This window comes from Vitis riparia, chromosome 9 (assembly GCF_004353265.1).
Source record: "Vitis riparia cultivar Riparia Gloire de Montpellier isolate 1030 chromosome 9, EGFV_Vit.rip_1.0, whole genome shotgun sequence".
Classification (NCBI taxonomy): domain Eukaryota; kingdom Viridiplantae; phylum Streptophyta; class Magnoliopsida; order Vitales; family Vitaceae; genus Vitis; species Vitis riparia.
In genome coordinates this window covers 368,127-394,818 of record NC_048439.1, presented here as the reverse complement: position 1 = coordinate 394,818, position 26,692 = coordinate 368,127, and the positions used below count along the sequence as shown (strand labels likewise).

The following is a 26,692-nucleotide window of genomic DNA, read 5'->3' as shown; positions in this document are numbered from 1 at the left end:
AAGCTTGCCATGATGAAATCGAAGTTGATACCAATCTTCTGATCACTCTCTTTTCTCTTTGTTGCTGGGCTGATCAACACACTGCCGAGTTATTTATAACATTAGCAGGGTCAGTGACTTGCCGTGTCTAGATTAGAGTATTGTAAGTAAATAATCAACCTAAACACCAATCGTTTAATCAATCTTGTCAAATTGGATATAAGTTGAAATATATGTGTAACCATTTTTTAATTATATCTTAATCTGTCTTAACAGTGACATTTGTTACGAGTATAAACTTATATCATATGGTAATAATTATAACTTATTTGATGTAATTATAATTTTTAAATTGTATATATATTTTCAAAAATGTTTTCAAAATACAATTTATTAATTAAAGGTGTTGAAATGGGTTGAAGCCTCTGACTTAATAATTAATTGAATTAAAGGGAATAAATATGATTATTACACCCAACAAATTTATATAGACAAAAGGTTGTTGATTTCTTAATTTGTAGTTGCAAATTCTCAATTGTCTTCCATTGAGGGGTTTTTGAGGTATAACTTTGTTATAATGCTCTTTGATAATGAATTCCAAGTCTTAGGGTCAATCCTCCTTGATTTTTAGGTTGTGTAGGATGGATGGATGAAATCATGTAAGTCAAGATTAGTCCCCATTAAGTGAGAAGTTCTTGGAGCTTAATGAGATCAATCAATTGACTAAGATGATATTTATTTATTTTAATTAAATCTAAATAGAACTTAATTTAATTTAACTTTAAGTATAATATAGCATTAAATATTAAGTTATTTATTTTATTATTAATATTATATTTATATTAAGTATTAAGTATCGAAATGGTAAAGGTTGTGTTAAGATTGTGTTTCCGTAAAAAAATCTTATATTTTGACTTTTTCATTTAATAATTTTTTTTAAAAATAAGTAATAAGTAGAAAAAAGTTGAAAATAAATAATAAGTGTGAAAATAAATTGTATTAAATATTAAATTAAAAAAACAAACACTAGATAAGATAAATAAATGGATAATTTTTCATAGGTAAAAGAAGAAAAAAAATAATCTAATAATAAATTTTTATATAAACAAATAAAAAGATAAGAAAAAGTTTAAGACACCGAAAAAGTCTTTTTTTTTTTTTTTTTTTTTAACAAGTCTTGATTTCGATATTTAAAAGTACATAACACAATTTTGGTTATTAGATGATGATTATCAAGTATATACAATAAAATCACGGTATAAAAGAATGAGATTGAACTTAATCAATATAAAACAACGAAATTAAAATTTACATATAATGTGACCTAATTCATCACCTAAATGGGTGATTCGATATTATACCCAATTCAAAAGATGAACATAAATTGAAAATGCCAAACAAAAAAAGACATAACCCAAGTACAGAGGGGAGCATATGATATAAGTAAAGGAAATTCTCTGCTCTCATTTCTGTCACACATGAAGTAGAGTACCCATCAAATAAAAAGACACATAGGATTGGACAATTCGAATTCAAATACTTCCTTTTACAGATCAAAATTAAGCATAGAGTGGACGTGAGTCTAGTCTCATGAATCCTCACATATGGTGTATTAGCATCATAGGTAAAGCTTTTATCCCATGTTGATAAATTCTGGGTCAATGTCAATGGCAACTAAACTGCAAAGTTGTATTAAAAATGACCACCATAGATTTATCAGTTGCATGAAGCAAGAACTTTGCCATTACTAGGGCAATTTTCTCATTTTAAAAAGACTGTGAAGAGCTCTAGAAAGGAATCTTCAAAAGATAAAGATATTCAATCAATGTTAATTTCATTCTCTTGAGTCAGCAGTTTAAGATTTGGGGTGCACTCTTCTGATTTTCTTGCATGATCAGAAAATGCATGCATTTGAAATTATGGAAAGTGTCCCAATCACCATGTGTCCACACAGCTCATAAAATGTGTACTTAGAGTTTGAGAACAAATTAGAACAATGAGACTTGATATCCCACATTAAATAGGGTAAAAGTTTTTTTACATTATATATGTATGAGTTCTTCTTGTTGTAGTATGTGGCTCATATTTGAGCGAAAGACATATAGAGAAAAATGGGCGAATACCGGAGTGAAGCGACAACATTTGCCATTTAGGCTTGTATTTCTATTATTGTGGGTAGATGATAGGTTGGGGGGTGTGGGGGGCAATGCCCTCGTGATACGGTTCAGGGGTATTTTTGGAATTTATTTCTAAGGGTTAGTATAAATACCCTTTTATGTAACCCTAATTTGATACATAGTGAAAATTCTCTTTCCCTGTTCTTATGGACGTAGGCAATTAACTGAACCACGTTAAATCTTTGTGTTCTTCTTTCTCGTTTTTCTATTTTTTGCCATTAATAGTTGCATGGATTCCAATACTTCTTAATTATACGAATGTGTTTTAAAGTCGTGAGTACTCCTTGTGTACAAAGCGGATAATATTGACATGATTAAGAGTAAGTCATCACAAAATGGTATTAGAGCTAATTTCTAATTCTATGAGACACAACGAGAACATTGTGTCTAGATGGATGGTGATTGTAATATTTTATATTAGATAGAAAAAAAGGTTCCTAGTGTTATATATGTATGAACTTTTCTTAACTATGTAGATGCATTTTAAAGGTATGAGAAGCCTTTGAGATCAAAGCAAACAATACCTATACAATTAGGAGTGAGTCCTTACAAAAACAGGTCTTAGTTGGTGTGATCACATGTGCATGTACATTTTGTAGATGATTCCACATCTCATCTCATTCGAAAATTAATAGATTAACAATGAGACTTACAGTAGAACTTACACACTTATCCCAGGATTTTTTTTTTCCTCATCCTTGACGTTTATAATAGTTCTAACCTTCTTATTGGGTTCATTTCTTGAGCAATCATTTCTCTTGAAGTGAGATTATCGGATACCTCGCAAGAGTTGCACAAATGTTTTTCAAGATCACTGTCAAAGGGTGCCCATGATGTATACATGTAATGTCTGAGATCTTAAAGACACTTAACTCTGTTTTGTAGCTCCATGTAAAAGAGTATTTATTTATTAAAATAGAGAAATCTAACATATGATACACAGTACATCATAAAACTCCAAGACCATCTCCAGTAAAGAAATATCTAGCAACAAAAAAGTACTAGGGATCTCTATAGGTAATATGATCTAAATCTCCTACTCCATGTGTCCAAAGAGCTGCTTGATATTGTGAGGTGCTGTGCAATTGGGAGTTCCATTCCACAGTAGCTCAGCCAATTGCCTATTAGCCCTTTCAGTGGTGTGCCCACCATCAAACCAGACATGGTCTCCAGGAATGCTACACAATTCAAACTTTGTTGTTGTTCCTCCAACACCTTGTCCTCCACAGTTATTTGCCCTGTATGCCCCACTCCCACAGCATGCGCTTTTGCCTTCTTTGAAACCTTCATACCACAATAATCACAATAAAGCAATACACAATGCTGATCAATGGCAAAGCTGAGCATTATACTTACCATATTTTGAAGGGTGGTTTATTTTATCACTGAGTGTGTTGTAGTAATCAAAGATCGAGTATTTGAATCCGGGTAGGCGGGTCTGCAAGTTCTTGAGGACATTGGCAAGAGCTGCATTATGCATTTTTGCCATTGCAGAGGCTTCTTCAGCGCAGGCACCATTTCCGGTTTTTGCTCTATTTGTAGGTACACAACCCAGAGGCCCTACATTCTGAAATGCAATTTTTCTACCTCCAATTTGGTATATTTCCTGCAACAAGACCAACGCAAAAAATATGGATCAACAGTCTAATTTATTAATCTACTAGCCTTACTCTAGGTGGAAGAAAAGAAAAAGATGTCCATACTTCAAGGGCATTTGTCAAATTGCGAATCACCATTCCAACAAATTGTGTCTGGGAGGATTGGGAAGCATTCTGATTTTTCATGTAGAAGCCGAAGTAGTCGTTGCCACCAATGCTGAACAAATAAACAGCTCTCATCAGTAGCTTCTTGGTCTTCACTTCACCTAGCTTCTGTTTCAATTGCTTCACCACATTCTTGAAATAGCTCAGCTGCAGTGGGAGACTTATCTGAAGATCAAACAAGCACAATTAAGCTGTCAGTGAACTGAAAACAAAAGAAAAATCTAAGAACTTTTGTGGGGTTTGATTAGTCAGATTGAAGAATGGAAAGATCACTTACTGTTCCAGGATGAGTATCAGCAAGAACACCTGCTCCACCAGAAGCAAAGTTGGATCCATGGGTGAATCTATGTGTGCCAGGTTGCAGATATGCTGTGGTCAGTGGAAGCTCCATGAACTCCGCTGCAATAAAACTACAAGGGTCAGTTGGGTGATCTTAATATATGGCTGTTAGCATCACTCTTTTTGGCACTGACTACTGGTATCTTACCTATAAAATCAGGGACTAAACGGCCATCAGAAAGCCTGCCAGTAGGCCGCTTGAAGAAGGTTTCCCCATATGGCCAGTAAGCTGATGCCTCCTTGTGGCTAGTGTTAAGGTACAAATTGTTGCCTGGGTCGAAGAGAGAATCACCAAAGACGAACAATGGCACATGTTTATGGGGCTTCTGGGAGTGGGAGTCATGACCATGGCAGATGGCTGGGATGAGGAGGCTTCCAAAGATGATCAACACACAAAAGTGGAAACTCAGGCTTTTCATGATGACCTTGATGCTATATGCCTCCTAACTCTGTTTTCTTGTGCTCTTGAGCTCAACACATTGGCTATTTATCAGGGATGATGTATGTCGAAAGGCCCAGAACCTCGGACTTTGTGACTGTTTTCAGATGGGTGTGAGCCGTGTGGGCCTTGGTGTGAAAACATGAAAGAAAATCCCCCTAGTCAAGACGCGCTAGCTGTTGAAGAGATGTGGGCCAGTGGGGGTGATGGGTGCGCATGATGCTCTGCATTCTTTATCTCCGGATGGGATCACTGCACATTTTGAGGCTCATTCATTCAATGCTTAGAGCAACCTTCTAAGGCTTTTTTCCTTTTGTCAACGGATGAGGTATGGGTGGGAGTCATAGGGCAATTCAAATGCAAACACTTGTTTTCACGTATCTTCTCTGTCTTATCATGTATAGTAAAGCAGATAGGTACTTGAGTCTAGTCCTCTTACCAAGTTTCACATCCAGATCTAGCTAGAACGTTATGTTGGAGGAAAGGATTGTTTGTTAAATCATGAGATGTCGATTGAGATTGTGTGACGTCGAATATCATGAAAAATGTTGCTCTTCTTCCTCGGATGGATGTCGATTGATTGATTTTCGATGAGATGCCGAAGTCTTACTAATCAAAGATTATAAATAAACAGTTTTCCTTGTTTTTTTTCTCCATAAAAATATTATACATTTATTTATGATATAAAAATTCTTAAAATATTTTACGCCTATTAGAATATGATGATTCAAATTCTTTTTTAGTTTGACCTAAAAAGTTCAAGGTATGACTTATATAATAAAGAAAAATTATAAATTTTTTGAGGAGTCTATGATCTCGGGTGATAGTGAAAGAAAAATATTTTACTTATTTTGGGTTATTTAGTAACGCTTGATATTCTTCCTTTTGTACCAATTTTTTTATTAATGATTTTTTCTGTTTAAAGTTTTTCAAGTAAAAATAGTTTACTTATATAGGATTTTGGGTTATGTAGTAACCGCTTGATATTCTTTCTTTTTGTACCAATCTTTCTTATAGTAGATTTTTTATTAGTGATTTTTTTTTGTTTGAAGTTTTTCAAATAAATTTGTGTGTTTTTATTTTTATTTTTTTTGTTAATTATTCTCGTTTTTCGTAACGACGACTTGAAAAATTGTTCTTAAAAACAATTAGGAAACAAAATATCTAAATTTCGAAGAAGGATCTTGAGGGAACTCCATTATAAATCCAATAATAGACTTGTTGAATCATATGAAGAACTTATGCCAGACATCTTTATAGAAAACGAATGAACCTTAGTCCATTTATCTCTTGGTTTTGAACAAGGTATGGATCTTCTAAGGTTGTAGAAGGGAAACCACCGTCTTTGTAATCTCTCTAGCGATGGGAAGCAGGAGAGAACGTTTCTTGTCTATTCAAAAGATATCTCTCTAGAAATTGAACAGATACCAGCCTTATATACCTTCTATGCCATAGGGACCATTCCCTTTAAAATATTGGGTCATATGTGTTTTATGCCATGGTATCAGGCTCTACACATGAGGTGACCCATACTTTAAAACAAATAAAAAACAAATATGTGAATGCAAATAGCTTAATCATAAACTATGTTACAAATGTGAGTTCATAGTTATTTTAATAGATCTCCAATGTCTAACTCTGGAAGGAGCATATCTGAAACGATAAAAAGATGGGCATTCATCTTTTCTTTTCTTTATGTCGGCATCTCCGATATATAATTCATGAAGGAGCATCTCTTAAAGATAAAGACAAAGCAATTCATAATTTCTTTTCCTTGGAGAGGCCGAGGCACTTCAAGATCTGGACGCCTCAGCCAATAGAGGAAGAAGACAAATGCCATTTGGTGTGGGCACATGGGGGGGCCTGCAGCAGCGGTACTGGCCGACAACATTTCTGGCTTCCAAGTTCAAAGGTAAGGCATTGGGATAATAAGGTCACGTGTGTAAACAAGTGTGACTGTGGCCTCTCATCTGTGTGTTAAATAGAAAATGACTTTGGATGTCAGCTTGAATAGAAAATGGCTTTGCATGTCAGCTTGTTTAGTGGCATAAGGCAGAGGAGATTGTGTCGATTTAGTAAGTGATGTACGAGCATGGGCTCTAATAGCATTGACACCCTTTTATAATGATTCACTTTCAATCTATAAATATTGTTCGTTTTAGTTTTGATGGGTCCTCATGATTTTACAATATGTCGATACAGTTAAGAGGAATCTATATATACATAGAATTATGAATTTTTTCTTTTATTTGATATGAGATTTTAATATAAATATAAATTTAAATACATTTATATATGAAATTTAGTCATTATGAGTCATTGGTCATGATCAGGAGATCATGTCAATATTGGAAATGGATTTGATTTCTATTCACTTGGAGTTCACTGTTCTTGAATTTGATCTCTCCCCATGGATGAAGTGAACTATATGATGTCATGGGTCATGATAAGGAGATCATGTCTATATGGGAAATGAATTTGTTATCTATTCACTTGGGGTTCGCTGTTCTTGAATTTGATCTCTCCCCATGGATGAATTGAACTAATAATCAAATATTTCTTTTGGGTTTGCTGTTGGAAGTTGGAACTTGTTTTTGGATGATTTATGTATTCATGGTCTGAGATTAATTTGCAGTTCATCTTAGAAAAACTTTCAATCTGGGTAGGTGAAAACTTATAGTCTATTGACTAGTGATCATCAATCAGGAACACCTCTGAAACCATCTCAAGAAGCAGAAGCAGAAGCAGAAAAAGTACTAGGAATCTCTAAGGATTATATGATGATCTACTACTACAATCACATATGTTCAAACAGCTGCTTCAGATTAATGGGTGCTGTGCAATTAGGAGTTCCATTCCACAGCAGCTCAGCCAATTGCCTATTGGCCCTTTCAGTGGTGTGGCCACCATCAAACCAGACATAGTCACCAGGAATGCTACACACTTCAAACTTTGTGGTTCCTCCTTGCCCCCCACAGTTGCTTTCCCTGTATGCCCCACTTCCACAGCATGCCCTTTTGCCTTCCTTGAAACCTTCACACCATGTTAATTACAATAAGCATTAGACAGCGATGGTGAATGACTAGACCTGTGTTCTGTGTTCATCACTTACCATACTTTAAAGGGTTGTTTATTCTTTCACCAAGTGAATTGTAGTAATCAAAAATTGAATATTTGAATCCTGTTAGGCGAGTCTGTAACTTCTTCAGGACATTGGCTAGGGCTGTGTTGTGTAGTTTTGCCATTGCTGAGGGTTCTTCAGCGCAGGCGCCATTCCTTGTCCCAGCTCGTGTTAAAGGTAGACAACCGAAAGGGCCTGCATTCTGAAATGCAATTTTTCTACCTCCAATTTGATGGACTTCCTGCAAGGAGAAGAAGAATAAGAAAAAGCATGATTCAGTGTCCAATCTACAAGCCTTACAGTAAGGAAAAGAACAGTCATCACTTCTCAAAAAAGGATGTTCTTACTTCAAGGACAGATGTCAAATTTTGAATCACCATTCCGACATATTCTCTCTGGTGGGATAGAGAAGCATTGGGGTAATTCATTTGAAAGACACCATAGTCATTGCCACCAATGCTGAACAAGTAAACGGCTCCCATCAGTAGCTTCTCGGTCTTCGCATTACCTAGCTTCTGTTTCAATTGCTTCACCACATTCTTGAAATAGCTCAGCTGCAGTAGAAGACTTATCTGAAGATCAAACAGAGAAAATGCAGCACATTGAATAATAATGCCCCAAATCAAGACTTCAAAGAAAAGCAAAATGTCAGAACCTTTGTGGGTTTCATAATCATAACTCAGATCAAAGAATGGAAAGATCACTTACAGTTCCAGGATGAGTGTCAGCAAGAACACCTGCTCCACCAGAAGCAAAGTTGGCCCCATCAGTAAATCTATGTGCACCAGGTTGTAGATATGGTGGAAGCAATGGCAGCTTCATAAACTCAGCTGCAACAAATCTACAAGGGTTAGTTGGGTGATACTAATATATGGCTATCACACTTTGTTACCAGTCTTACCGATAAAATCAGGGACTAAACGGCCATCAGAAAGTCTGCCGGTAGGATGCTTGAAGAAGGTTTCCCCATATGGCCAGAAAGCTGATGCCTCCTTGTGGCTACTGTTGAGGTAGATATTGTTACCAGGATCAAAGAGGGAATCGCCAAAGACGAACAATGGCACATGTTTTTTGGGCTTCTGGGAGTGACCATGGCAGATGGCTGGGATGAGCAGGCTAGCAAAGATGGTCAGGAAACATAAGGGGAAGTTGGAGCTTGCCATGTTGAAGCTGATGCTGTCTTCTTTGTGTATGTTTTCTTGTGTTGTTGAGAGCAAAGCATTGGCTATTTATAAGTTTTAAGTCCAGAGCCAATTTTTTCAAGGAGTTTTGGCACTCTTTCCATATGGGCGTGAGTCCTTGTGGGGCTTGCAGTGGCCCCATGACCAGTGCCAGGCTGATGGTCTGCTTGGTGTGAAAATACAGAAGGCAATTGGATTAGTCAATACACAGTGTTCCAGAGATGTGGACCAGAGCTGTGATGAGAGTACAGATGAATTATGGGCTTTGGTGGTAAAGTTTGATAGGATTTGTGCTTGAATCTGACACGTTTTTTATGAGTTTGAATTGAGTAAAATTCATACCGACTTGCATAACCCATTTAATAAATTTTACTTGTTTTTGGGTCAACTTGCATAATCCAAAATCAACTTATTTAATAAGTTAATTATAACCCGAAACTTATTATTAATCCATGTTTGATTTACTAAAAATTTGATTTTGAATAAAAAGATCTATTTTAAGTCATAAACATGTAAGGTTCATCATATCAACTTAAATAAGATCAACTTCACTTGATTATTAAATGAGTTATACATGTGTCATGTTATGTAACTTGTTCAATAATTAAGCATTGTTTGAGTTCATTTTTTTAATCTAATAATTATTCGTGTTGTGTTTGAATTGATCTATTAAGTCAAGTACTTGAGTTTTGAGACGACACGAACATGACCCACCAACATTAATTGCCACCCTTCATCAAAATGAATGATTGTGCATATCAAAATGAATGATTTTTTGATGAAAGAAAAAGTGAAAGGTGTTATAAAAAAAGGAGAGGATTCTTTGCCATATAAAGGGGGCAGTCACAATAAAAAAATACAGAAGATTTATAGAGGTTTCCCTACCATAAAGGCAACCTGAATAGACTCAACTACCAGCAAAAAGAAACTCAAACATGGGGTTTCCATAGGTGTACTAGTGCAGCAAATCCCTGGATATCTGATGATGAGAAATGATGAAACTCATATTATTCTGCTTGTTCTAATTTTTTAAGTACACATTCCTACTCTTCCTCCATTGAGAAGTTATTTCAGATGACAAATCTCTCACAAAAAGATATATAGGACAGTTCAAATTCAAATCTTGATCGAAGCAGAGAATTGATCAAGATTTGGAGCAGAGTCCTATAAAGCTTCAAACAACAATTGTTGAATTACCCAAACAAGACCTTCATTCAGAAGACACCAAACATTGAGCCCCTTTACTAGGTGAACGATGCTGAACAGATTGAGAAAAATGAAATACTTATGGGGCTCAGTTGTTCTATGGCACATTGCTAGTATACGGAAGATGCTCAAATTGGTCGCATGGTATCTCTTCCTGACTATGTCCAAACAATTGTTTCAAATTGTATGGTTTTATCACATTGTGAGTTCCACTCCATACTAATTCAGCCAGCTGCTGGTAGACCCTGTCAGTAGGATGAAATGAATCGAAGAACATGTATTCACTGACATTGCTGCATAGCTCGTACTCTTTTGTTCCTCTCATCCCTCCACAGCTGTACAGACCCCTGTAGGGACCCGAACCGCAGCATGCTATCTTCGCTTCTCTGAAACCTTGGCAACATGAATTGAGAAGGTGGATTAGAGCAGAGGTGCATCTTGGCCATATCCCAGAAGCATACAAATATGAAGAAGGCTATTAGCATACCATATTTTGAAGGGTTGTCCATTCTTTCCTTAGCAGTAGTATAGAAATCAAATATTGAATACTTGAATCCCTTTAACTTGCTTTCTAGCTTCTGGAGGACCTCAGGAAGAACTCTGTTGTGTAGTTTAACTAGCACTGTGGCTTCTTCCATGCACTCACCAGCGCCTCCTTGTTGGAGTTTGATTGCTTTCATGGCTGGTAGACAGCCCAATGGCCCCATGTTCACGAACCCAAATTTCCTTCCTCCTTTCTGATATATCTCCTGAGAAATGAAAAACAACAAGGACAAGTATAGAAAGAAAGCAGCAGCAACCTGATTTTAATGTCGAGAAAGAGTAAGGATCGTTTTACTTGGATTACAACTGTCAAATTGCCCATCACCATGTCTAGGTACTGCCTATGAGAGTAGATCTGAAACACACTGTAGTTCCTGAACAAGGGGCTTATGTAGTCATTGCCTCCAATGCTGATCAAGTAGACAGCTTCAAGCAGCAGTTTCTTGGATTCTTCATCACCTAGCTTCTGCCTCAAGTGTTTCTCCACCTTCTTGAAATACCTTAGCTGTGTGTTGAGGTTTACCACCTGAAAAAATGGTATAAGACCATGCCACCATGATCAGTAAATACCAACTCTTTAGTTCATTCTAATTCCTTTTCAAGAGATTTCGCATACCAATCCTTGATTAATCTCATCCAAAGCACCAGCCCCACCAGATGCAAAGTTGGCCCCATAAGTAAATTGATGATTTCCAGGCTGCAGATATGGAGGAATAAGTGGGAGTTTTGCATACTCAGCTGCAGCAAGGCATAAAAGGTCAGCTGGGCAAGAGTTAACTAACTCTCATAGTAAAAGAAAACAACACATATACCACAATCTCTCACCAATAAAATCAGGGATAAGCCGGCCATCGGAAAACCTCCCAGTAGGGTACTTAAAGAAGGTTTCCCCATATGGCCTGAAGTTTGCCTGATCTTCAGTTGTAGTGTTGATGTAGTTATTGTTCCCAGGATCCAAAAGTGAATCCCCAAAGATGAAAAAGGCCACATGGTTCGGAGGTTGTTGGGGGTGACTTTGGCTGCTGGTTGGGATAAGTAGGCATGAAGAGAAGATCAGCAAGACATGGATCATGTGGAAGCTGCAGAAACTTGCCATTTTCAGCCTGCTTTGCTTTATCTGTTATCCTTACTTTCAATTGTTATACATATGGTCTTTAGATTATATAGCAGACAAGATGAATCAATTTTGCTATACAATAATGTTTCAATCTTGATTTTTAAATTGAAGAATTGGTTGAGTTCAAAAAGAAATCATTATTATATATTTGTTTCATCATTATAATAGTTTGCTAAATTTCATGGTGTGTGACTTGTTCAAATGTCATGAGCTGTGTTCCATTCTTTAAGGCTTGAGGCCTCACAAACAAAGGTTGCCTGCAACATTTAGATGGTCCATTGATTTATTAGTTGGAAAGCGAAATCGGTTTTAGTCTAAAACGCTTTTAAGAAGTGTTTTCATTATTTCTGTTTTTAAGAAAAATCACCCAAAAAAGGGCTTTGATAATGTGTTATATGATAAAAAAAACTAAGTGATTGTTGAGGAATCATTTCCAGTGCTTCTTCTGATCTTTAACTGTAAATTTTTAAAATTTACAAAACACCTAATATTTATAAGGACACGTTTCAAACATTAGGAAGCGTTTTTAACTCTTAAAATCGCTCTCAAATAGGCTCTTACATATCAGCCTGATCCGGGATTCTATTTTGAAAACTAATATTTAATGCATAAGATCACCTACCATTCCTGGATAAGATTTTGAAAAGAACCCAAATCAAGTTGGATGGATGCAAAATTGGCTTTATCAGTAAATCCAAGTTGTAGATGAGGTTTCAAATATGGCAGCTTTGCATCCCGTGCCACCAAAAGACAGTTGACTGAGTGATGCCTTATTCTAAAGAAAAATAACATATTTGATTATCTGGATAACTCAACTGTAGGGACATATTTTGATGATTGTCTTCCAACCATGCCTGAAAGCAGGAGATCTACTAAAATTTTTTAAGTCTTTTTATTTTTTTATTTTTTATTTTAAGAAAGCACCTTTGACCCAAAAATGATGCATAATAATACTTGAGGAGTTTTGGGGTTGACCCTAATACTCTTCAAGAAATAAAACCAAAATCCTCATTTACATAAGGATTGATTTTATCTTCGTGTTCTTGCACTAATATGTTAACAATGAACTTTTTGCCTGCATAACAAACGGTATCAGGGATTCATTCTATACAACAAGTGACATCTGAGCTATGCCTTAATTATACCCACAATTAATCAGAAATGACAACTATAATGGTGTTAGGCATCTCATTTTCTTTAGAAAGGCGAAAACAAGTTGGGAAACAACCTCCAATGCAATTGCCTCAACAGAACTTCCATTCAGAAGAAACCAAACATTGAGCACATTTATCAGGCACATTTATGAATGCCAGCAAAATGCTATAACATAGTTCAAGCAAATAGTTCTTTCAAATTGTAGGGTCCTGTAATGTTGTGAGTTCCACTCCACAATAACTTGGCCATTTCCTGGTTGGCCTTGTCTGTAGGATGACCTCCATCAAAGAACACATATTCCCTTACATTGCTGCATAACTCATACTCTTTCATTGTTCCCTTCCCCCCACAGTCAACAAGAGCCCTGTAGGGACCTGAGCCACAGCATGCTGTCTTCCCCTCTTTGAAACCTTTGCAGCACCAACACAAAAGGTGAGTTAGAACAAGGGTGCAATTAGGGAACAGAGAAAAGCATGTAATATAAAGATGATGAAATCATACCATATTTTGAAGGGTTGCCTATTCTGTCCTCAACAGTGGTATAGAAATCAAACATCGAGTATTTGAATCCTTTTAACTTGCTCTCTAGCTTCTGCAGAACCTTGGACAGAGCTTTGTTGTGTAGTTTTGCTTGCTCTGAGGCTTCTTCTATACACTCACCAGTTCCTGGTTTCTTGATTGCTTTCATGGCTGGTATGCAACCTAATGGCCCCAAGCTAAGGACCCCAAGTTTCCTTCCTCCCTTCTTGTATATTTCCTGAAAAACAGACACATAATAAGAGTATGCCAAAACCACTGTTCTCTAGTATATCGAGTAGAAAAAATGGTTTCAAAGATAAAGGATGCTATTACTTTGATAATAACTGTCAAATTTCCAATCACCATATGCCGGTATAGCTTCTGAGGGTAGGACTGAAGCACACTTGAGTTTGTGAAGTAACCACTCAAGTAGTCATTGCTTCCAATGCTAATCAAGTAAACAGCTTCTAATAGAATTTTCTTTGCAGCTTCATCACCTAGCTTCTGCCTCAACAGTTTCTCCATGTTCTTAAAATAGGTCAGCTGTGTATTAAGGTTTATCACCTGAAATAGTACTAGACCATGCCGTCAAACATGAATACTAACTAGGACTTTGCCTTTGAATATGGACTGAGATTCTGAGAATCTACTTACGGAGATGACCCAGTTATCCCAATACATGCCTGCAGGACAAGGCACTAACACTTTAGGTAATTCTAATCCATTTTCAAGAGATTACATACCTTTCCTTGATTAGTCTCATCTAGAGCACCAGCTCCAGCAAATGCAAAGTTTGCCCCATAAGTAAGTTGATTACTACCAGGTTGTAGATATGGTGGAAGGAATGGGAGTTTTGCATACTCAGCTGCAGCACAGAAACAAGGGTCAGCTGGACACCAAATCAACTCAGATGCTTGAGAAAACAATACACTGCATAATTTTTACCTATAAAATCAGGGATCAGGCGGCCATCTGAAAATCTCCCAGTGGGGTGCCCAAAGAAGGTTTCGCCATATGGCCAGAAATTTGCCCGTTGATCAGTGGTGTTGATGTACTTATTGTTTCCAGCATCAAAAAGTGAATCCCCAAAGACAAAAAATGCCACATGCTTCTGGATCTGGTGGGGATGACTCAGGCCTCTTGATGGAATGAGTAGGCATGCACAGAAGAGCAAGGCATGGATTACGGAAATGCCTGAACTTTCCATTTGAAGGCTGTCTCACTTTCTGTTATCTTTCTCCTTGGTTGTTACTTTTGTTCATAGCCAAACATTTTCATCAGTGTTAATATCAAATGGTCCAGAAATTCTTTTAATAAACTAGCAGTGGTTTGAAGGAATCAATCTGAACAATTTTCAATTCATATTATATTGTTAACCAACCTTATCTGATGATGACTTTGGGAGTAAAAAATATCATTCTTTTGGGGGCAAGATGGCCTAATCTGTTTCCTGATGCAGCAAGCATGGTTGTTACTCTTCCTCGAGAGTTTTATGTTAGCTAGAGATCTAGCAGGTGTTTTGATCATTATCAGGAAAGAAAAAAATAAGAAGGTGAACAATAGTTGGAAGAAACTTCTAACCCAATGACCCTCAACAAAACTTTCATTCAGAAGAAAGAAAACATTGAGCACATTTATTAAGTATTTGAAAATAAGAGGTACATACGAGTGTCAGCAAAGTGCTGAAACATAGTTCAATCAAATAGTTCTTTCAAATTGTAGGAACCTGTAATGTTGCTAGCAAGGATTGAAATGTCGAAAATTTTCGGCGATATTTTAGAGAATTATTGCTTATCGGCAGGCTCCGACACAATATTCGTCAGCGATTATCGGTCCACAGAAATTTTGGTATTTATCAGTATTTTTACCGATTTTTCGGGAAATTTCTCGATATTTCCTACCAGCCCAGCCCGCGCACAGGATACAAAATCTGTCCATTTTTTTTTTAAAAAAAAACATAAGATGCTATTTGGTAATCTGATCATGGCAAAGGTTGTGTTTTTCAGCCTAGCTCAAAAATCGTGGATTTAGGGTTCATGAAATTTAAATCTAATGGCACAAAAGCAAAGAGACCCCTATAGCAGATCCAGAAAACACAGGAGCAAAAAAAAAGCAATTTTTTTGGTTTTCCTTGAGGGTTTTGCATGGATTTTCTCGGAAATCAAACGAGGATGAATTTTCCTGGAAATCAAATGGGGGATGGATTTTCTTGGGAATCAAACGGGGGTTGCCAAAAAAAAAAAAATAATAACATGATTAGATTAGTACCTGCTAGGATTGAGAGTGGCAGAGGAAAATAGGGCCTTTTTAAGGATTCCCTCGTCTGGAGGGCAACTTCAGAAAAGGGCTTCTTGATGCCCGAGTGAGAGGGGTGTGGAAGCTTAAACTTGCCATTTGAAGCCTAATTCAGTCTCTGTAATCTTTCTCTTTGTTCCAACTTTTATATACAGCCATGTGATAAAGATTTTGATTAGTATGATATCAAATGGTCAACATCTTATTACCATTCAACTACTGATATGGACTAATATTCAAAGATTCCTGCATTTCATATTGAAAATTGTAATGGAACTTGGGGAATAAGATGTTTACCAAGACCATGCCTCTTGAGCTTCATATCTGATGATGGCTTTGAAAACCATAGGTAGGGTTTTCTTCAGCCGTGAAGTTCTCTTTGCATTAAGACTTCAATTTTTATTGGCAGAAGCAATTTTCTGAGTCGTAAAACTCATTTATTAGGCATTTGAACATATAAGCTTAATCAAACAAATAGTGCTTTCAAATTGTAGGGTCCTGTAATGTTGTGAGTTCCACTCCAAATTAGCTCAGCTATCTGCTGGCAGGCCCTGTCTGTAAGATGAACTGAATCAAAGAACACGTATTCGCTCACATTGCTGCATAACTCATACTCCTTTATGCTACTCTTCCCCCCACAGCTCGAAAGTCCTCTGAAGAGACCCGAACCACAACATGCTATCTTCCCTTCTTTGAAACCTTTGCAGAAACAATACAGAAGGTGAGTTATGACAGAGGTGCAATTTGGCCACAGGGAAAAGCATATAATATGAAGAGGGCGATGGCATACCATATTTTGAAGGGTTGTTCATTCTTTCCTCAAGAAAAGTATAGAAATTGGAAATTGAATATTTGAATCCTTTCAACTTGCTCTCTAGTTCCTGCAGGACCTTGGAGAGAGCTATGTTGTGTAGTTTTGCTAGCTCTGTGGATTCTTCTATGCACCCCATGCCTCCCTGTTGGAGTTTGATTTCTTTCATAATTGGCACACAGCCTAATGGCCCCACATTAAGAAGCCCAAACTTCCTTCCTCCTTTCTTATATATTTCCTGAAACATAGACAAATCATAAGGACAGAACATAGAGAAATGAAACTGTTTTTAAGACAAAAGATGCTATTACTATTACTTTGATTACTACAGTCAAATTGCCGATCACCAGATGAACGTATTGTTCGTGAGAGTAGGACTGAAGCACAGTGGAGTTCCATAAGAAGGGACTCAAGTAGTCGTTGGATCCGATGTTGATCAAGTAGACAGCTTCAAACAGCATTTTCTTGGCAGCTTCATCACCTAGCTTCTGCCTTAACAGTTTCTCCACATCCTTGAAATAGGTTAGCTGTGTGTTGAGGTTTATCACCTGAAAATGTTACAAGACATGTTATCTACATGATCGTTCACATTTAATCCATCTTGTGCCAAACAAACACTTCACATAATCAACTAAAAAAATGGTTGAGTTGCTTGGTCAGTAATGGAAATGAGCTAGACTATCCCATCTAGATTTCAAGAGATGGCATACCAATCCTTGATTAGTCTGATCCAAAGCACCGGCTCCCCCAGATGCAAAGTTTGATCCATAAATAAATTGATTATTACCAGGCTGTAGATATGGTGGAAGGAATGGGAGTTTTGCATACTCAGCTGCAGCAAAGAAACAAGGGTCATCTGGGCGACAGATTTAAGTCAGATGCTTTGATAACAGCATACAACACAACTCTTTTACCAATAAAATCAGGTATCAAGCGGCCATCAGAAGCTCTCCCAGTGGGGTAGTCGAAAAAGGTTTCCCCATATGGCCAGAAATTTCTCTGATAATCAGTAGTGGTGTTGATGTAAATATTGTTTCCAGCATCAAAAAATGAATCTCCAAAGATGAAAAGTGCAGCATGCTTTGCGGGCTGGTGGGGATGGCTCTGACTACTGGTTGGGATGAGAATGCAAGCACAGAAGAACAAGACATGGATTATTTGGAAGCTTAAACTTGCCATTTGAAATCTCCTTCACTTTCTGTATTCTGTAATCTCTCTCCCTTATTCAATTACAATATATAGCAATGCAATGAAGATATTGATCAGTATAATATCAAATGGTCAATATACTATTTTTATTCAAACATTGAAGGATGTTACATCAGTTAGTACAATATGGACTTCATGTTACATCGTAAGGAAACTTGGGCAACAAGTTGGGTACCAAGATCATGCTATGATGACCTTAGCACCAAGGGTTGCTGCATCCATGATGTTTTTTTTTGAAGAAATTTTAGGGAGAAAAAATACATTTTTTTTCTTCTTTTCAAACTGATTATTCTATCAATATTTATACATGAATGACTAAGACCATCTTCCTTGGAAAAAAAAAAAATCTAATTCTGAATTTTAGGAGAGAAAGTGGCTCATAAAATCAAGAAGAATGGTAAATACAAATATATCAACTAAAGTACAACTATATCACAACTATGATATAGTTGTAGTTGTAACACAACTGTGCACACAAATGTACATTCTAGATTTCCACACTCTCCTTCAAGATAGATTGTAATTGTTGATCATTCCCAACTTGGATCTCAAGTTTTCAAAGTTGGTTCTAGAAAGTGCCTTGGTAAGGATGCCTATTGTCTAGAGAGTTATTGGAGAGTAAACCAATGAAATTGTTCATTCTTCTATCTTCTCCTTGATAAAATGGTGATTTATTTTCACATGCTTCGTCTAATCATGATGAACCAGATTTTTAGCAATACTTATAGTAGCTTGATTGTCACAGAACATCTTCTTAGGATCTTCTACTAGAATTTTTAACTCATTTAGGAGTCTCTTTAACCACATTCCTTCATAGATTTCATGTGTCATAAATCTAAATTATATTTACGCCCTATTCTAAGCTACAATAGACTATTTCTTGCTTCGCCAAGTAACCAAATTCCCCCATACATAGGTGCAATATCCTAAGGTTGATCTTCGGTTAGTTATGGAGCCAACCTAGTTTGCATTTGAAAATTTTCAATGTTTGTTTTCTGTGTTCTTTTGAAATAGAGTCCCTTTCTTAGAGTTATTTTGAAATATCTTAAAATATGATACATAACTTTCATATGTTCCTTAGTTGGATTGTTCATGAATTCGCTAATCATTGTGGTATCAGAGCTGAAGTTACCTTGAGAGTGCCTAAACACCTAAAGACCTACACCAAGCCCAAGAAGATCAAACACAAAAAGAAGACTCATGATACAAGGAGATACTATAGAAGGAGCATTTCAAGCAAGAATGTAGAAAAATGTAGGCCATAAAAATGGAAAGATGAACAACACCAAGCCATGCAACAACAACCAGAAAAATGGAGTTTTTCCACCTTGTCCTCATTGCAAGAAGACAAATCATTCTCCACAAAAATGTTGGTGGAGACCAGATGTGAAATGCAACAAGTGTGGTAAACTAGGACATGTGGAGAGGATTTGCAAAAATCAACACTCCTCATTGACTTCGTAGATGCAAACTCCAAGTCTTGCACATAGAAACTCAAACCAAACTTTGAAATGGGTTTGCTTCTTTAACGCTTTTGTTGGCAATCTGTTCAGAAAATATATTGTTGTACTTACAGTTTCAGCCCAAAAATTTTTAGGTAGATTTTTTTCTTGCACTTCTTGGTGCCACCACGAAGGCGGAGCACCAAGAAGCACAAGAAAAAGATCTACCTAAAAAATTTTGGGCTGAAACTGCAAGTACAACAGTATATTTTCTGAACAGATTGCCAACAATCATACTTACTGGAAAGACAATATTTGGGTTTATGTGAGAAAGATAAATGAGTTTTCTCACAAGTCTTTGATATCTCCTTTTATCCACTAGAACACTTCTTTCAACAATTCTTACTTTAGTAATGTAGTCTATAGGTGTGCCTATATGTTTAGAACCAAGCATCCCAGTCTCTTTTAGTAAGTTTAGAACATACGTTGGGAGACTACAACACCCATTTTTGATCTATTAATTTCCATCCCAATAAAATATTAGAGATTCCCTAGGTCTTTAATTTCAAACTCATGAGTAAGAAACTCTTGAGTTTTGCCTATTTTTTCTTTATGATCTCCAGTCAGAATTATGTCATCCACATAAACGATGATAATGACAATTTTTCCCTCAGTTGTGTGTTTTACAAATAGCATGTGATTAGATTGACACTGAGAGTAACTAAACCTCTTTATAGTTTTGGTAAAATGATCAAACCAAGTTCGAGGAGATTGCTTGATACCATATAGGGATTTTTTAGTTTGTAGACTTTGTTAATGTTTATCTTAGTCTTAAGACATGAAGGAATTTCCATGTACACTTTTTTTTTTCTAAGTTACTATTGAGGGAGACATTCTTTATGTCCATTTGATGAAAAGGCCAATTAGCTAACGACAACAAAACACGAATTGTGTTCAATTTGGCAATTAGAGCAAAGGTTTCTTGGTAGTCAATTCCATAGAATTGCATAAATCCCTTAGCAACTAGTCAAGCTTTGTATCTATCCACATTCCCATTTGCTTTGTACTTGATTGTGAAAATCCACTTACTCTTGATTGGATTATTTCTTTCTGAAAGTTCAACAAGTTCTCATGTCCTATTCTTTTTAAGAGCTCAGATCTTTTCCTTAATGGTTGTCTTCCATTCAAGTATTTGTAGGGCTTATTGGATATTATTGGGAATCCAAATATCCGTAAGATTGGTATCAGAAGCCCAATAACCTAGTGACAAACTCTTGTAGGAGATAAAGTTATATAAATTGAATGATTTATGCAAAATCTTACTCATTTCTTTTTGGCAATTGGTAAATTGATTACATCATCTTTTGGCTCATTAGGATTAGAATAAATGTTACTTGAGTGTGTCTCTTTTGGGACTGAATTCAGTTCAGTTTCATATACTAGCTCAGGATGTGTTTGTTACTCTATATCTTCTTAAGACTTTTTTTTCCTTGAGTAGACAATGAATTCACTGTTATTAATAGTTTGAGATTGGTTTGGGCAAAGAGGAGTACTCGACTTAATGTCTATGGATTCGGTAGTTTGGAACAGGAGACTTAGAGCAAGAAAGATAGGACTAGAGTTGTTAACTATAATAAATTTAAGTGTTTGAGGTTCAGTCATGGTTTCTGTTTCTCAAAACTAGTATTCTTGAATTATATTCTCCCTTTGAATATTAGTTTTGGAGTAATAAGGTTGATTTTCAAAGAATGTCACATCCATGGAGGTGTAGAAATTTTTTGTGATGGGAGATGAACACTTAAATACCTTATGATTTGGAGAGTTCCTAGGAAAATACACTCAGTAGTCTTGGGATCAAGCTTACTTTGATGTTGTTGGGGAATGTGAACAAAGGCTAAACAGTCAAACACTTTCATGGAGGAGATGAGTCTAGTCCTTGGGTATGATTTGAGAAAGACTTTACACGATGTTTGAAAACTTAAGACATGGGAAGACATTCTATTGATGAGATTGATTATAGTAAGTACAATTTCTCCACAAAAATTCTTTGGGATATGGGAGGAGAACATAAGGGCCCTTGTAACTTCTAATAAGTGTCTATTCTTTCTCTCGGCTATCTCATTTTGCTGAGGAGTATCAATGCAAGAACTTTGATGAACTATTCTTTTTCTTAATAAGAATTTCCCTCAATAGAATTGAAATAATCTATAACATTGTTAGTTTTCAACACTTGTATTTTGACATGGAATTAGGTCTGAATAATGTTATAATTTTTTTTTTTTGAAGATTGGACTCACATTTGATTTTTCTTTCATTAGGAATATCCAAAAAACTTCTAATATGATTATCTACAAAGGACACAAACTAGCTAGTCCATGTTATGTACTTTATCTTAGATGAGCCCCAACATCACTATGTATCATGGAAAAATGATGAGATGATTTGTATGGTTGAATTGGATAGGACTTACAAACATGCTTGGATAATTAAAAAATTTTACATTGAAAAACATTTGAACTTTTAGTGAATAATAATGGAAAGAGTTTTTTGAGATACGTGAAACTAGGATGTCCTAGATGATAATGCCACAACATAACATCACTATCTTTGTTAGAACTAAAAACAAAAAGATAACGTTTTTCACCAACTGCCGATTGAGGTTGTCTTTCAATATAATCAGCCACTTTGAAGATATAGAGTCTTGAACACACCTTAGCATTATCAATCATCTTCCTTGAATTCAAATACTGAAAAACGCAATAGTTTAGGAAAAAAATTATTAACATAGTTCTTTTCCTAATTGAATTTACTAATGGACAACAAATTGCAATCCAAGTTCAAAACAAAAAGAACAAAGTCAAGAGTTAGGTCCATAGAAATGACAACAAAACCTGTACTAGCTACCTTTGAGAAAGAACTATCAACTATACGAACCATATAATCCCCATAACAAGGTGTATAATTTTGAAAAATTGTGGCATCTCCAGTCATGAGATCAAAAGCTCTTGAGTCAACAATTTAGGGACTCAAATTTTCCTTTTTTACTTTCAGGGTAGTGAGAAAATTACCTTTTTGAACTAAGGATTCGAACCTGATGATAGAATTGGAGGAATTTGCCCCCTATTAGGATTAGTTGAACATTTTTTGCAACAATTCCAATTGTTTTTTGTTGAACATACTAGAATTAGGTGGTGCTAGGTTGTCCTTAATGGTGACATAGTGTCCTTAACTTTATCTATCATTTTGAGAACCTAACGGCTCCAATCTACTGGTTTCCCATGGATTTTTTAGCACATGTCCTTCATATGACTTGGTTTTCAACAATGATCACACTAAGGTCTCATTTTTCTTGCTCGGTTGCCATTAGAAGGAGAAGGAGGACCACGAGCCGCTAGGGCTAAACCCTAGGTGATAGGTTGGTTGGTTTGTGGCCTCAACATGACTTTCTTTCTACTTTATTCTCAACGCACTTTTGAGGCAACTTCTCGGATGTTGGGTAAAAGTTTAGTTCCCAATATTTTGCATCGAACTTCATCTAGATTTTTATTCAATTCTAATAAAAATTTGTAGTTATGTTTCATAGAGGATAACTTCTATTTCAAATGTCTTTGTTGTGTCTTCCATATTAGAATAAATCTCCTTTACTACTTCCTAGATTTCTTCCGCTATTTTATAGAGTATAAAATTTTCCTTTATGTCATTATTCATCGAGTTAATTAACTAAGACATAACTATATCATTCTCAACCTTCCATCCTTTGAATTTTGAGCCTTCTTTCGTAGGTTGAGGCACTGCACTAATGAGGTAGTTATCCTTCTTTCTGTTAAAATCTAGAGAAAATATAAGGAACTAAAACTTGCAGAAAATATTAGAGTATTGAGTTGGAGAAAGGCACACAATATTTCACCAATGAGAATGCCTATTTATAGGCTTACAACCAAACTGAAAATGCTAAAAACTCTCAACTGCTATGACTACTTCTACTAACAGAAAAACTGAAAAAATTATGAAGCAAAACAGAGACTGAGTCTAACTAAGACATTTTCAAAGGCAAACTCTCATGAATTCTAACACTCCTCCTTGAGATTTGCCTTGGACATACCAAGCTTCAACCTTAGGAACTCCAGCCTTGATTTAGGAAGTCCTTTAGTCATTATTTCAACAAGTTGCTCATCAATTGAGCAATAATGCAGCTTAACAAGTGAATTCTTTTCAGCTTCCCTTATGGAGTGGAATTTTACATTTATGTGCTTGGTTCTGCCATGTTGGACAGGATTTTGAGTAATGGAAATGACTGACTTATTGTCACAGTAAAGCTCAGTTGGTGAGCTTTGTTCCTGGCCTCAATCAGCAAGCAATTTTCTCAACCATATTGCTTGATTTGCAGCAGCTGCTAAGGAGATATACTCAGCTTCTGTAGTTGATTGTGCCACTACTTCTTGCTTTCTTGAATTCCAACATATGACACCTGAACCGATTGTAAATACATAACCTAAAGTGCTCTTCATATCATCAACACTTCCTGCCCAATCACTATCAGCATAACCATTTAGCTTAACTCCTCCTGTCTTTAAATACCAAATGCCAAGATTTGTTGTACCTTTAACATACTTTAGCACCCTCTTTGCAACTCCCATGTGAACATTTCTAGGTGAACTCAAGAACCTTGAAAGCAAACTAGCTAGAAAAATCAAGTCAGGTTTGGTTACTGTCAAGTATAGTAGGCTGCCCACCAAGCTTCTATATGCAGAGGGTTCCTCAAGTTTCTCAACATCATTCTTTAAAATTTTCTCATTTTGTGCCAGCAGAGTTGCTGCTTCTTTGCATGATTCTAGCTTGAATTTCTTGAGAATATCCATAGCATATTTTCTTTGTGAAATGAAGATACCCCAGCTGCATTGGTATATTTCCATTCCAAGGAAGTAGTTCATGATGCCAAGGTCAGACATCTCAAATACATCCTGCATTTCCATTTTGAAATCAGCTAGCAATTTTACATTGCTTCCAGTCACTAGCATGTCATCAACATAAAGTGATACTACTAGTTGCAAACCATCATCATTTTGTTTCAAATACAAAGTAGCTTCATTTTCACTCCTCCTAAATCCAAGTTGGATCAGATGAGAATCAATTCTGCTATACCAGGCCCTTGGTGCTTGCTTCAAACCATAGAGAGCCTTATGTAGCTTGTACACTTTATGTTCATGGCCAATAACCTCAAAGCCTTCTGGTTGTTGAACATAAATTTCTTCAAGAAGTATACCATTTAGAAAAGCTGACTTGACATCTAAATGGTACACTTTCCATCCCATTTGACCAGCAAGTGCAAGTAGTAGCCTTATAGTGTCATGTCTGGCTATTGGGGCAAATGTATCACCATAGTCCACTCCAATAACTTTAGCAAAACCCTTCACAACCAATCTAGCCTTATGCTTGAAGATTGAACCATCTGAATTAAATTTGGTTTTGAAAACCCATTTTACACCAATTGCATTCTTAGCTTCAGGTAGTTCTGTCAACTTCCAGGTTCCATTTCTTTCAATAGCATCAATTTCAGCTTTCATGGCCTCAATCCATTCTAGAAATCTTGCAGCTTCCGTGTAACATGTAGGCTTAGCATGTACAAGATTGTACCTCTCATACACATCAGATAATGGCCTCATCTTAAGCACGGGTGTGTCTAAAGTTGCTTCAACATCAAGTGGACCTTCAATGATTGTACTTTCTATTGCTGGTTCAAGAATAGATGGAGTGGTTTGATCACATTTATGAACTTTCTTCAAGTCCCAATTCCAGTAGGAGTTTTCATCAAAGTGCACATCTCTACTTATCACGATTTTCATTCTACTCAAGCTATAAATTCTGTAACCTTTTGATTCAGCTGCATACCTAACAAAGACACCTTTCTCAGCTCTTTCATCAAGCTTCCCTCTCTTGACAGATGGCACATGAAGATAACAAAATGAGCCAAAAACTTTCAGGTGCTTGACAGAAGGTTTTACACCAGACCATGCCTCTATTGGTGTTTTGCTCTGAACAGACTTAGTTGGTAGTCTGTTAAGCAAATATACTGAGGTGTTGATTGCTTCAGCCCATTGAAGTTTTGGTAGCTTCTTCTTGAATAGCATGCACCTTGCCATCTCCATCACGGTTCTGTTCTTCCTCTCAGAGACTCCATTCTGCTGTGGTGAGTATGGAGCTGTTAGCTGGTGTACAATTCCAGCTTCTTGACAAAAGACATTGAACTCTTTTGAGATATACTCACCTCCATTATCAGTTCTGAGCACCTTAACGTTCTGGCCACTTTGAGTTTCAACCATTTTCTTGAAGCTTTTGAACACAGAGAGCACTTTTGACTTGGTTTTTAGAAAATAAACCCAAGTCATTCTACTGAGGTCATCAATAAATAATGCAAAATACACATTGTTGCTCAATGAGGCTGTGCTCATTGGTCCACAAATATCTGAATGAATTAATTCCAGCTTGTGAGTAGCTCTCTTGGACATATTTTGAGGGAATGGTTGTCGTTGTTGCTTCCCTAGCTCACAACTTTCACAAGTTTGAGCATTAACTGAGATTTCAGGCATGTCTTCAACCATACCAGCTTCTTGCATGAACCTCAGTGACTTCAAGTTGAAATGACCATATCTTTTGTGCCAAACAACACTTTCATCAATCTTGGCACTAAAGACATGACCTTCAACTAAATCAAGCTTCAAATAAAAGCTATTTCCATTCATTTTAATTTTTGCTATCTCTTTTCCGTGCACATTAGTGATAAAACAAAAATTTTCTTTGAAAGAGACTGCATATCCATTTCTTAGCATTTGTGCAACACTAAGAAGATTCTGATCTAAAACTGGAATGTAAAGAACATTAATGACAATTTTTGTACCTCTCTTGGTGCTGATAGCAATTGTCCCTTTTTCTTTGGCTTGCACAACTTCACCATTTCCCAACTTGACCTTTGGTTGAACTGATCTATCAATGGAGGTAAATATTGACAGATATTTGGTCATGTGACTCGTGCAGCCACTGTCAATGAGCCAAGTATTCAGTTCATGAGAACTGAGTGCTTGTGATGCCATAAATAAATGCTCATCATCATTTTTGTCTTCTTCAGTCACACTTGTATTTTGTTCTGGCTGCTGTTGAGATTGTTTTTTCTTGGCTCTGCAATACTTCTCACTGTGGCCAAGTTTATTGCAGAAATTACAATTAAAGAGAGGTTTACCTTTGTGCCAACAATCTTTCTCAGCATGGTTGGTTCTTCTACAATGAGAGCAAGACGAAAATTTTCCTTTTCTTGAAGACCCTTCGGCTTTCCCTTTGTTGTTCTTGAAGAACTTCTTTCCTTGCAAGTTTCCAGAATTCTTTCCCTTGTGATTTGCTTGAA

General features: G+C 36.4%; 5 protein-coding genes across 9 annotated transcripts; all 5 read right to left on the bottom strand.

Moving 5' to 3' along the window:
* Window positions 1-3,031: 3,031 nt before the first annotated feature.
* Window positions 3,032-4,724, bottom strand: LOC117921534 (GDSL esterase/lipase 1-like). Its single transcript, XM_034839440.1, has 5 exons — window positions 4,407-4,724; window positions 4,197-4,318; window positions 3,860-4,084; window positions 3,513-3,762; window positions 3,032-3,440 (listed from the first exon to the last, which is right to left on the bottom strand). The coding sequence occupies exons 1-5, from the start codon at window positions 4,675-4,677 to the stop codon at window positions 3,193-3,195; spliced, it is 1,116 nt and encodes a 371-aa protein (XP_034695331.1). The 5' UTR covers window positions 4,678-4,724; the 3' UTR covers window positions 3,032-3,192.
* A 2,632-nt stretch (window positions 4,725-7,356) lies between these two features.
* Window positions 7,357-9,027, bottom strand: LOC117921611 (GDSL esterase/lipase 1-like). 2 transcript variants are annotated; one of them, XM_034839552.1, is made up of 5 exons: window positions 8,720-9,027; window positions 8,527-8,648; window positions 8,166-8,390; window positions 7,810-8,059; window positions 7,357-7,730 (listed from the first exon to the last, which is right to left on the bottom strand). In XM_034839552.1, exons 1-5 carry the CDS (start codon window positions 8,979-8,981, stop codon window positions 7,495-7,497), a joined length of 1,095 nt encoding a protein of 364 aa, XP_034695443.1. In that variant the 5' UTR covers window positions 8,982-9,027; the 3' UTR covers window positions 7,357-7,494. The 2 variants fall into 2 exon arrangements, with proteins under 2 accessions (XP_034695443.1, XP_034695444.1); XM_034839553.1 differs by having other exon boundaries at window positions 7,548-7,730; window positions 7,815-8,059.
* Window positions 9,028-9,979: 952 nt separating this feature from the next.
* LOC117922648 (GDSL esterase/lipase 1-like) lies at window positions 9,980-11,891 on the bottom strand. Its single transcript, XM_034840818.1, has 5 exons — window positions 11,574-11,891; window positions 11,365-11,486; window positions 11,044-11,274; window positions 10,693-10,954; window positions 9,980-10,598 (listed from the first exon to the last, which is right to left on the bottom strand). The coding sequence occupies exons 1-5, from the start codon at window positions 11,842-11,844 to the stop codon at window positions 10,303-10,305; spliced, it is 1,182 nt and encodes a 393-aa protein (XP_034696709.1). The 5' UTR covers window positions 11,845-11,891; the 3' UTR covers window positions 9,980-10,302.
* A 1,136-nt stretch (window positions 11,892-13,027) lies between these two features.
* On the bottom strand, window positions 13,028-15,848 carry LOC117922650 (GDSL esterase/lipase 2-like). Of its 4 annotated transcripts, none has more exons than XM_034840824.1 (6): window positions 15,808-15,848; window positions 14,485-14,790; window positions 14,283-14,404; window positions 13,873-14,103; window positions 13,522-13,777; window positions 13,028-13,430 (listed from the first exon to the last, which is right to left on the bottom strand). In XM_034840824.1, exons 2-6 carry the CDS (start codon window positions 14,744-14,746, stop codon window positions 13,198-13,200), a joined length of 1,104 nt encoding a protein of 367 aa, XP_034696715.1. In that variant the 5' UTR covers window positions 14,747-14,790; window positions 15,808-15,848; the 3' UTR covers window positions 13,028-13,197. The 4 variants fall into 4 exon arrangements, with proteins under 4 accessions (XP_034696715.1, XP_034696714.1, XP_034696713.1 ...); XM_034840823.1 differs by lacking the exon at window positions 15,808-15,848 and adding an exon at window positions 15,266-15,369; XM_034840822.1 differs by lacking the exon at window positions 15,808-15,848 and adding an exon at window positions 14,921-15,024.
* A 179-nt stretch (window positions 15,849-16,027) lies between these two features.
* Window positions 16,028-17,824, bottom strand: LOC117922649 (GDSL esterase/lipase 1-like). Its single transcript, XM_034840820.1, has 5 exons — window positions 17,560-17,824; window positions 17,356-17,477; window positions 16,963-17,193; window positions 16,625-16,883; window positions 16,028-16,533 (listed from the first exon to the last, which is right to left on the bottom strand). Exons 1-5 carry the CDS (start codon window positions 17,822-17,824, stop codon window positions 16,301-16,303), a joined length of 1,110 nt encoding a protein of 369 aa, XP_034696711.1. The 3' UTR covers window positions 16,028-16,300.
* Between the last annotated feature and the right edge of the window lie 8,868 nt (window positions 17,825-26,692).

Excerpts from the sequence above, each read along its gene's own strand:
- LOC117921534 (XM_034839440.1), bottom strand. The coding sequence starts at position 4,677 with ATGAAAAGCCTGAGTTTCCACTTTTGTGTGTTGATCATCTTTGGAAGC. Across the intron at positions 4,085-4,196 it reads CTGATACTCATCCTGGAACA|ATAAGTCTCCCACTGCAGCT; the intron begins GTAAGTGATCTT and ends TTTGATCTTCAG. Across the intron at positions 3,763-3,859 it reads ATTTGACAAATGCCCTTGAA|GAAATATACCAAATTGGAGG; the intron begins GTATGGACATCT and ends GTCTTGTTGCAG.
- LOC117921611 (XM_034839552.1), bottom strand. The coding sequence starts at position 8,981 with ATGGCAAGCTCCAACTTCCCCTTATGTTTCCTGACCATCTTTGCTAGC. Across the intron at positions 8,649-8,719 it reads TTTAGTCCCTGATTTTATCG|CTGAGTTTATGAAGCTGCCA; the intron begins GTAAGACTGGTA and ends GATTTGTTGCAG. Across the intron at positions 8,060-8,165 it reads ATTTGACATCTGTCCTTGAA|GAAGTCCATCAAATTGGAGG; the intron begins GTAAGAACATCC and ends TTCTCCTTGCAG.
- LOC117922648 (XM_034840818.1), bottom strand. The coding sequence starts at position 11,844 with ATGGCAAGTTTCTGCAGCTTCCACATGATCCATGTCTTGCTGATCTTC. Across the intron at positions 10,955-11,043 it reads ATTTGACAGTTGTAATCCAA|GAGATATATCAGAAAGGAGG; the intron begins GTAAAACGATCC and ends TTCATTTCTCAG. Across the intron at positions 10,599-10,692 it reads GGACAACCCTTCAAAATATG|GTTTCAGAGAAGCGAAGATA; the intron begins GTATGCTAATAG and ends CATGTTGCCAAG.
- LOC117922650 (XM_034840824.1), bottom strand. The coding sequence starts at position 14,746 with ATGGAAAGTTCAGGCATTTCCGTAATCCATGCCTTGCTCTTCTGTGCA. Across the intron at positions 14,405-14,484 it reads CCTGATCCCTGATTTTATAG|CTGAGTATGCAAAACTCCCA; the intron begins GTAAAAATTATG and ends TCTGTGCTGCAG. Across the intron at positions 13,431-13,521 it reads AGGCAACCCTTCAAAATATG|GTTTCAAAGAGGGGAAGACA; the intron begins GTATGATTTCAT and ends GGTGCTGCAAAG.
- LOC117922649 (XM_034840820.1), bottom strand. The coding sequence starts at position 17,824 with ATGGCAAGTTTAAGCTTCCAAATAATCCATGTCTTGTTCTTCTGTGCT. Across the intron at positions 17,194-17,355 it reads ATCAGACTAATCAAGGATTG|GTGATAAACCTCAACACACA; the intron begins GTATGCCATCTC and ends TAACATTTTCAG. Across the intron at positions 16,534-16,624 it reads GAACAACCCTTCAAAATATG|GTTTCAAAGAAGGGAAGATA; the intron begins GTATGCCATCGC and ends GTTTCTGCAAAG.